Source organism: Mesitornis unicolor, unplaced genomic scaffold (assembly GCF_000695765.1).
Source record: "Mesitornis unicolor isolate BGI_N332 unplaced genomic scaffold, ASM69576v1 scaffold29258, whole genome shotgun sequence".
Taxonomy (NCBI): Eukaryota; Metazoa; Chordata; class Aves; order Mesitornithiformes; family Mesitornithidae; genus Mesitornis; species Mesitornis unicolor.
Genome location: NW_010203542.1, coordinates 36,391 through 47,016, shown reverse-complemented (window position 1 = coordinate 47,016; position 10,626 = coordinate 36,391). Strand labels below are relative to the sequence as shown.

At 36.2% G+C, this 10,626-nt stretch overlaps 1 protein-coding gene across 1 annotated transcript in view; it reads left to right on the top strand.

Moving 5' to 3' along the window:
* The window catches only part of PPARA (peroxisome proliferator-activated receptor alpha), a 12,716-nt gene extending 7,046 nt beyond the window's left edge, over positions 1 to 5,670 (top strand). The window contains exons 5-7 of the mRNA XM_010190729.1: positions 1 to 187; positions 3,059 to 3,506; positions 5,174 to 5,670. Of these exons, the coding sequence (XP_010189031.1) occupies positions 1 to 187; positions 3,059 to 3,506; positions 5,174 to 5,421 (883 nt within the window). The 3' untranslated portion in view covers positions 5,422 to 5,670. The remainder of the gene's footprint in view (positions 188 to 3,058; positions 3,507 to 5,173) is intronic.
* The last annotated feature ends 4,956 nt before the right edge of the window (positions 5,671 to 10,626 follow it).

Below are 10,626 nucleotides of genomic sequence, written 5' to 3'. Positions count from 1 at the left end.
AATGCCGAGGTCTGAGAAGGCCAAGTTGAAAGCAGAAATTCTAACAGGTGAAAATTCTGTAGAAGATTCAGAAATCGCAGATCTTAAGTCACTTGCCAAAAGAATTCATGATGCTTACCTGAAAAACTTCAATATGAACAAGGTTAAAGCTAGAATCATCCTTGCAGGGAAAACTAATAACAATCCAGTAAGTACCTTTGCTGTAACTTTGAAGTAAAGCTGGCAAGTACATAAGGTGATTATAATAATTTGTTAAATTCTTAAGCAAATATTTTAGAAAATATCATGCTAATACAGATGTGAAATATGCAAAAAGATTATCAGTAGTAAATATGGTTGCTTTTAGCTGCTGTCAAAATAATAGGAAGCTTTAGGAAAATCAGGTGATTAACTTGTAAATGGAAGCTCAGAAGCTTAAATTATATTGAGGACACAAGGGAAAGAAAATCAGTTCTTAATTAAAAAAAAAAGTGACATCTGCATATGAATACCTCTTGGTATGGGTGGGGGAAATAGTTCAAAATTAATTTCCAGTTATGACAGTGAAAAATACCCTATGTTTTTTCTGCCACAAATTCCAGGATAAATACGGTTATCCTTTAGGGTGTACAGGAGCTCTGTATGACTTTTGTTTTAATCACAACAGTATTAATGACAGGAGAGGAAAGAAAACCTGAGTTTGTAATTCTTTGTGGCCATTTCCTTACCCAGCCTTCCTGGTCTTTACTGTATAGTTACTTTGAAAGCGAGACAGGAGCAAGATCGTGAAGATACGTATGCTGTAGAGACTATTTTTCTTTCAGGATTATTTAGCCAAGGTCCATCTAGCTGCTACTTGTTTTGTAGCACGTGAGGTAGTATTAGCATTGTAAGGAATGACTTGTTTCACTTGGTGCATATTTTTTAAAATTCCATTGTGATTTATGTTACTTACACGTCAAAGATAAAATCTTTGGTAAAATAAGATATTTAAATTCAGTACAGATTTGCAGGGAAGAGGTTTTACATATGCTGTAATAAAAACCATGTAACTGTGGGGATGAGTGTTATAAAAATTGTAAGCAATCTGTCTTCTAAATTATGGAATTTGGGATACTGTAGTCTAGTCTAGCCAAGTGTACAGAGTTCTACATTAAAAGAGAGACATATGAATAATCCCAGTCTCTTTCACTGGATTAAAGAGATGCACAGGCTTAAACTTTTTCTGGGGTACAGGCTGACACAAGCCCTACAGTAAATACCATGCTTTAACCCCTTACCAAGTAGGTATCTGTATGAAGTCTTTTTCAAGCTTGTTACCACATGTCAGCATTATAAAATACAATATGTATCATACATGCAGGGATTCGAGATCACCACGTCCTAATTTTTGTGTTTGCATTTATGTGATCAAGGCTCTCAGATTAGAGTCATCTGACTGACTAGCTAACAGTGGCTTGCACGGGTCTTGGGGAATTTACAAGTAAAGATTAATGAAGAATTGGACCCTGTTTATTATAAACGGGCTGCTTCCTTGTTCTTCAATGTGCAGGGAAGAGCAGAGGTTTTTTAAGCTATTTCATAATCTCTTGGGAAGAGACATTTTTGTTTTGACTTTTAAACAGAAAAAATAAAAAAATGGGGGGTTTGTTGTTGGCAATTGGTAATCCACCTATTTCTGAACAGTGTATTAACAGTTGATTTCAGTGAATACTAATTCTTGGCAGCACTGAACTAGCATTTCCTATGATGGCAAGGTATCATTTTTAAATTTGGCTCCCAAGTCCCTGGCAATACCTATTTCCTGCATAGTGAATTGATAAATTCCTAAAAGATTTGCAAGATAGACTACATCTTTTAAAGGGTTTAGAAATGTGGTGGACTTACTGCTTTGCCATTTTCCTCATATTCACATGCACATAGAAAGTTCTGTTCTGTATAACTCTGAAGTACTGAAGTGAGATGGAATGTGTAGTTGCCATATGCATTTAAAAAGTGGACAACTGAGGGGAAACTAGCATGTTTGACAGTTTTCTATGTCAAATAAGTGAATTCTATGAGTTTCTAACTGAACGCTGAGTGTTCCTCATGACATTTAACCTGAGATGAGCAAGCCAGAACAGGGAAGGTGCTTTGCTTAGCATTTATGGAACTAGATTGATGTTGAAGATCAATTGCCATGACTTTGGTAGGCTGGGAAGCATTGGTTTTCATTGTTTTCCTTTAGTGGGCTGTCCTCTGTTTTGATTACTGCTCTTCAGATATGTATCAGAATATTTTTGAATTCTGATTGTTCTTAAAGTGTGAATGCTTTTTTAAATATGATATTTTAAGAGACCGGCTCATCAGTTTGTAACACACATACCTTTTTAAATGAAGGAGGTTATGGAAAAGACCCTGATCAGCAGTGAAATTTTGTGTTGTCTGACATTCTAGTGGGATCCAGAGTTAAGAGTAGACTTAACACTAACTGTAGCTAGAAAGATGAGCTGAATTTCTGTGGAAGATTAGCTGGGACATAGTCTCTGAAAATCTGATAATAAAACACAGAGTAGTACAGGGTTCACATTCTTGTGCAAATACACTGTCCTATATTTAAACCACTGTCTGTATTCCCCCTAGGATACTTCAGGAAAGCATCATGATGTTCATCAAGTGTAGTTAGTTTAGGAATCGATAGGAGTGTAGGCAGAATAACCTGGACTTCTGGAGAAGGTAATACAAGTCTTTTGTGAACCTTCTGGGACTTGTTCGGAGATGGATATATGCATCCTAAGCACAGTACTTCTGGACCTTCACTATAACTACTACATAAAACTAGACTAAAGATATGTCATGCATATTTACATTTTACTATTGCATCATTGTTTGCAGAGCCGACTTGTTCTTAGATATTGCAGTTTGCAGTTCTGTAGGACGTGGTTTCTTTTTATGCAGAAATATGAAAGAACTCAAGGTTTATTGATAGTTGAAGACTGATTAGCATGAAAGTTAAAGTTTATTGAAATTTCTGTTCTTTAGGAAACCAGTGATTAATAACCATTGTTTTGTAACTGAATTAGTACCTTTTTCTCTGTAGCCGTTTGTCATACATGATATGGATACCTTGTGTATGGCAGAGAAGACCCTGGTGGCAAAATTGGTAGCCAACGGAATTCAGAACAAGGAGGCAGAAGTTAGAATCTTCCACTGCTGCCAGTGTACATCTGTAGAGACTGTCACAGAACTTACTGAATTTGCCAAATCTATCCCTGGCTTCTCCGATCTTGACTTGAATGATCAAGTAACGCTGTTAAAATATGGAGTTTATGAAGCCATATTTGCCATGTTAGCATCTGTGATGAACAAGGATGGGATGCTGGTAGCCTATGGAAACGGTTTTATAACCCGAGAGTTCCTGAAAAGCCTGAGAAAGCCATTCTGTTACATAATGGAGCCAAAATTTGATTTTGCAATGAAATTCAATGCACTGGAATTGGATGATAGTGATATATCCCTTTTTGTTGCTGCCATCATTTGCTGTGGAGGTAAGCACTACTTATTTGTTTTTTAACGTAGTAAATCTTTCTTTTTTCATGTGAATTAATAATTTTAAAGGAAAAGCTTATATATTTCTTGAAGATTCAGTTCTACCCCTAACAACGTCAATTTCCCTTTTACCATGTTTCGTGTAAGATTCTGTGTAACTGTTGATAGTGTTGATCCTGTATTTTGCTTTGCAGAATTGTAGATTTTCTTGGAATTACTGTTTAGCCTTCCTGTTTTTAAAAGTGGGATGTGAAGATTGTTGCTAGTTTTTCGCTTGAGGTTTAGAGTTGTTGTTTTTTTCCCCCACATTTATGGTTGAGTTGGAAATAGTATTCGTGTCTGCCAGAAAAATACTATGTAATGAAACTGGAGGCAGGTGCAGATTATAGCTTTGCTCATCTTTGACATTTGCTGATTGCATCATGTAATGAGTTCTGTACAAATGCACAACTCTGATGCACTTTCTCTGTTCTGCTTTTAATATCAGAAGCTATTTCAAAAACCCAGCTTACTTAGCTTATTAAAAAAATAAGCTGATAGTATTTTAAAAGATTATTTCATAGTACCCCATAGGATATGGGGTTTGGGTTCTTTAATTTAAATGCACGTAGCTTGAACTCTTTGTGAGTGAAGGAACGTAGACTTAATCCTTTCTTTCCTCCAGAAAGTAAAGAAGCTTATATTTAAGGTTAAATTCAAAATTATCTATAAGCATTTTGGAAAAGGGAAATAAAAGATCAAGACAGTTCCAGCAACTGTGCCTGCCTGCCTGTTTTGCATTCTGCCAAACTCATGGGATGTTTCAGTACCCTGGTTGCATTCTCAGCAATTACAAGAAGAGAGATACAATCTGTAGACTTTCAAAAGCAAGTTCCCATCGAATCTTGAATTACTTCTGCACAGTTCTGTGATACTTTGACATTTTCACAAGTCAAGAGAGTTCTTTGCAGGCATAATGTTGTTCTCCATCCCCCCCACCCCCCGCCCCCCTCCGCTATCCTTTTCTTTGGAACTAGCTTAAGTTTTCAAGATACATACTTGGCCAGTTGTCCCAGACTTCTTACAGAGAGGTTTGATCTGGAGAGTGAAAGTATTACAGGACTGTACGTAGCTGAAAATGAGATCATATAGTAGACAGTGTAAAGCATCCTTAATGGGTGCTTCTCTTTGGTCTGTCAAGAACTCGTGCTGTGGCAATATGCATATGGTAACCAAGAAAGCCTGTTATTTATGTCTTTCTATATGGGTACCAAACCTCAAGAACTCTCTAGAAATAGCCACATGCTTTTTTTCTCCATCCTTACTGTTTGAATTCTGTTATCAGGACATACAGAACATAAAACTGGATGGCTTGGTTGGATACTTCTGCTGGGGTTTGGGGTGAGAGGGGTGGTGTGGGTTTTTTGTTTTGTAGCACAGGTTCTATTTAGTAGTATAAAACCTCTCCTCAAATAACTATAGGCAGTGAAAAAGCTTGGGCCAAATTTTATTATTTCTTCTTTTCCTTTTTTTTTTTTTTTAAAAAAGATTCACTTTAAGCTTCATTTTCCTCAGTGTATAATGTAAATATACACTGTAGCCTACTATATAGAATCTGTAAAGTAGCCTACTTTAAAGAATAGTTATGAAATTATGACATGTATTCTTTTGTTTGTTTTGAGAACAGATCGTCCTGGTCTTGTAAATGTTGGACACATTGAAAAAATGCAGGAGAGCATTGTGCATGTACTGAAACTTCACTTGCAAACCAACCATCCTGATGATATTTTCCTCTTCCCAAAACTTCTCCAAAAAATGGCTGACCTCCGACAACTTGTCACAGAGCACGCTCAGCTCGTTCAGATAATTAAGAAGACTGAATCTGATGCACATTTACATCCTTTACTACAGGAAATCTACAGGGATATGTATTAAGGATTTTAAGTATTTTTTTCCACAATATTTAAAGACAAGAGCAATACCAGTAACAGATGGGAGCAAAACTACTTGCACAGTTATCTGCTGTTCACTCAGTCCAGAGCATGACAAATCTAAAAACTGGGTAACTCGAGTGTTACACTTCTTTTGGTTTGGGATCTTTTGTCTTCTTTTGAAAAAGTTCTGCAGGAAAATACTGATCATAGTGCTCATGAAGCGTCTTACAACGATTCTTTTATTTGGAAAATTGAAGATTGGTAAGGAATACATATTTGTGGAATAAATCACAATGCTTAGTAACAGAAATTTTATTTCCTCTTGGCTTAGTACTTTTAGAATTAATTTAACAAATTGAGCAAATTCTCTCCAGGTATACGCACAATCATAAAGATGATGCACTTTTGGCTAATGGTAATTGCTGAGAACCAACTAACACTTTTTCTTAGAGCAGACAGCCTAGGTGTATCAAATGGTTGGCTATTACTGTACATACACTTCTGAAAAAATTTGGAAGACCTCTGATCTGCTGCTGCTTTAATTCCGTGACATGCAGTACAGCTTCATATAGTATTACATTAGTATACCTTAGGATTAGCATGTTTAAAAGATGTTTCTTCTATGAAATTAAAGAAAGTCCCAAGAGTTATCTAAAATGCAGCAGAGATGCTCCACTCAGGTGTTTCTTGAAGAGTAAATGCGATAAAGCAACGGAACCCTTTTTTTTCAAAAGTGTTTTAAGAAAATAGGAAAATGTCCCTCAGGAAAAATAAATCATACCATGTGTATTTTGGAGAACTTGTAGTAGCTTAAGATGTGGTTTTGACTTAAAGATACTATTTGGAATTAGAAAGTTTTGGAGAGACTGAAAAATCTGATCCTAGCCCAGAAAAAATTTCAACTGCGCAGCATTCTAGTGCAGTGGTAGTTTATTCTGAAGAAACGATTGTATAGGAAGGGCACCTTCTTTCTTGACAGGTATCTTGGCAGTATGGAGTTGTTTGGATCTGTTTACTTTTCCGATGAGTACATTGTTTTGTGTTTTCCAATTATCCACTTGGATATATCTCTTTCTATTCCTTCTTAGGAAGGAATAGAAATAGAAATATGAACTAGATTATTTCACCAAATTTTGTCCTTGTTCATACAACAACAGCGGATACAGTGTCAATATTACCAAGAACAGCATTTGTAGGTGTCGATTGTGTAATACTCTGGAAGTGAGCACAGTTGAGAGTAAGTTTATTGTGTTCCTGAGAGCAAACTCTGGTTTTACAATAGTACTTACTCCTGATACAAAATAAGCCATAAGGAAACTGCTTGACTTTGCCATTTTTCAGGGTCCTTTATCAGAGAGTACTACACAGAAGTGCTACTTGCATGGAAGACACTGCACTATTTCTTTTTTCTTTTTTTTTTTAATATGGTAACTTCACATTATTATTTCCTTATTTTACTATGTTTCATAACACAAAGATCTCGAGTGCCAACCTTAGCATTTTCACAATAATTAAGCTTTCAGCAGCACAGAAGGACATTTTGTACTTGTTTTGTTGTAGCACGTTTGAAGACTTCAGAATCTTAAACCTTCACTGCAAGAATGAAGCAAGATGGATAAATATGAGAACATCACCCTAGGATTCTTACTTTAGTCACAGCGTTTGTTTCTTTACAGGCCCGCTGGCATGGCTTGACACTCAATATATTACAGGTTTAAAAGCAATTGATCCAGGCAATGGTCATTAGCAGAGGTTTTAGTGTCAAATATATTTTGTGTAAAATATTGAAGGCCTCAGATTTGGTGGCCATCTAGGGCAGGACAGAGAGAATAAATGCAGGTGCACAAAGCTCTCTCCCCTTCCCTGTGGGCAGTCGGGAACGGGAAGAATAGGCCTTGCATTAAAGCCACTTCTCTCTCGTGTTTCATTTAGATCAGATTGTTGGTCTTACCAGGAAACAGCAGATGAGAAATAGGTTGTCTTTTGTCTCTTACAAGAGTGTGTAGTGTGCCCTCAGAAATAACAAGAGGATTTTAGCAACGGTGCTGCTCTATTCTTCAAGTCAGCGATGTTTCACTGAGGAACTGTGGGGTTCAGGCATAAGACATTGAACATTGAGATAACTGATACACAATATTGCGTACTCAAGAAATTGTTCCAAATACCAGCCATTCTGCGATGGCACACTGAAACTCTAATAGCTAACTGCTTTCAGTTTATCTTCTAAAATAAGTAGAAGCTGATTCCCCCATCCCCCCCCAAGCTCAGATTTATGCAAAGGGCAAATTTCGAAGTTTTCTTTTATAATTTGGATGTACTGACGTTTCTCAGGAAAATCAGACACAGTCAGTGTGGACAAAAACTCTTTTTCCTCCTCTTTTTCTTAAAAATGCCTAAAACACTTTACTGAAACTTCTAAAAATCATGGAAATTTAATAGTATAGGCTTAAATACCCAGCAAAACTATAAAGAAATGGAAACAGCATTGTTTGGTGGAAGGCATAACATTTGGCTATATTAGTAGCTGCTTGTAACAGGTTCCTGTTATCAGCATTAGGAAGGTGCATTTTTCCTGTTCTTGATCTATTTTGTTTTATCTGAAGACCAGCAAGCATCTTTTGACCGGTTCCTTGGACACGGAAGTTTGATCTCTGTTTTAAATTAAATTGTAGACCTTTGATGAAAAAATTGAAAGGACTTATCTCTGAATTACAGAAATGCAAGCGAGCTGTTAACATAGCCTAAAATTCTGGGTGATTCCACTGCCCACACTGCTGCACCGTGCACATCCCCACAGTCTCTTCAAAGAACGGGACAGGGCAGACAGTTCACCTCCCGAGTGTTAATGGGCAAAAAACTTCTTAATTTCTATGTTACACTTTTAATAAAGTACATTTGCTACTTCAGTAGGTGACCACAGCAAGCTTTTGGCAATTAGATTTAAAAATTACTCAATCTGTGTTTATTTTTTTAAGTTTGGAATCTGAACTAGTTTGAGATACATTACTGAGGAGCCTTCAACAGCTCCACCTTGTACAAATCATCAGATATTTTAAGATACCCATTCTATGGAGGGAAAGTAAACAGATTTTAGGATTAAAATATTATTAAAGATTTACTGGCTTTTTATGTATAGTTTTGATCTGATTCTTACCGACATAACTTATTTTACTATCATAGCACTGAAGAACTCTGGTTAGCAACCAGGTACCCACAAACAGCTTAAGACAAGAGATAACAGACAGAAAAATCCCAGGAAACAACGGTACAGCTTAAGTTTTTGACAAATCTACAGCTTACTCAGTTTTGAGGGTTGTTTGGGGTTTTTTTTAGTTATTTATTTGGATGCCCTAAGTACACTGACAAAGGGGAAGAATTAAAAAAGGAAGTTTTTGTGTCAACCTATTAGGGAAATCTGATGTTCATTTTTATCTCCGTCTTAAATACTTTCTTTACAGGTGTAGTGTCTTCAGTGTAACAGCACACCATTAACAAAATCAATTACATTGTACCTTTTTACATTTCAGGATCCCACTTTTATTTCAAACACAAATTGACAGACAATAGATAGGAATCTATAAAACTTAGAGAAATTGACTCTTTCTTTGCTTTTAAAGAATTTTCTTTATTGACTTGCCATTTCCATGTGCCTTTGTGCTTTGGTTCTAGCCAGCTGCTAGAAACTGAAGTGTTTGCCAAAGAGCATACTCTTGCATTATTTCTGGCCTGCACAGATTTAGGAAATACCAGCAGTTGCACTAAGTCCGTTCTCATGAGAGAGCTAGCACAAGTTTGCAAATCAAAGAGCTTATAATAAGCATCTAAACATTTGTTTGTTTATTCAAACTGCTAAAACTCGGGAGATTGATTCATCATGAGAGCTGGGTCACGTACTATTAAATGCGAATTTCCTCCTCATTTCTGATGGAAAGCCTGGAGAACTTAGACACCATCTCAGCCAAAGCAGCTGAAGCTGACACTGTCGTGGCCTGCACCGTGTCTGAAGAGGAACAATTTCAGCTCTGTCTCTCCTTAAAAGCATCCCTGTTACTTAGTTGAAAATCTGCAACTACATTTAACAAATGCATTTGCAGCTGTTTTGATACTGCTTAAGCATAAGGTCTTACAAATAAGGGCCCTTCCCTGAAAACCCTAATCCTTTAGTATGTGTTGAAATGTGAGATGTAGTGTGGTATCTGGTGCTTGCTTCTATCTCAAGTGCTTTCTTGATAATCAGTTGCATGTAACTTTTTTTTTTAAATCTAGGTTTAATCAATCAGCTTTATTATCCATCTTTTACTAGAGATTTAAATTATATGTGGGTTTGATCTAAGATTATTGATATTGTTATGTATCGTGGGGGTTTTTTAATTTAATGTAATACCATTTCTTGTTTCAATTTGTAAAATACAATAATATAATTGCAAGATATAAACTTTCACTAAATTATATTGCAGAGGTGCTTTAAGAAAACTATGTAAATTATTTAATTTAAATATGTGTTTCATACTTTATCTTGTGAACCCTTTTGTACATTAAGGAAAGATTTACTTTTATGGGTAAGGATGATGGGCCTGAAGTCAAAGACAAATTGCTATTTATTCCTGTCTGGTCTTTATTACTGTACCATTTGTGACGAAGTGTCACACATTCTGCAACTAATCTGTGTTTTGTATTGACAACTGTAACCAAATTTTAAAATATATTTTCACCTAGAACCTAGACTTCCTTTTATTTAATTTTAATAAAAGTCAGTCTAGGTGAGGAAGAGCTGTAATCCCAAAATCAAGTTAATATTTTTAATGTTTTAACTCAAGTTCACCAATATGAAAGATGGTAGTTTATAGAATTAAGTTCATCTTTGCTTTACAGCATGGTACTTTGTTTTCCTTAAAAGTCTGAAAAGAGAGCTAAAAAGAGCTTGATTCTGCCAGTGCTCCATTACTGAGATTTTCTGAGGAACTGATTTGTGGCCTATGAGAAACAGCAATGTGTATTCAGGGTTATGTCCTGCTACCTGCACTGAGGCTGATCGGCATTTTTTAGAGACGCATTTTAAAATACGTGATTTGGCAGTGGAAAACAAAATGTTGAAATGCCTCTTCTCTAGGAGTGCTCCCTTTATTATTTTAAGTGGAGATGAATTCAGAATCTGTTCATAGGGAATCTGTGTCCTGGGATTCAGGTGTGACAATCTGTGCCCACA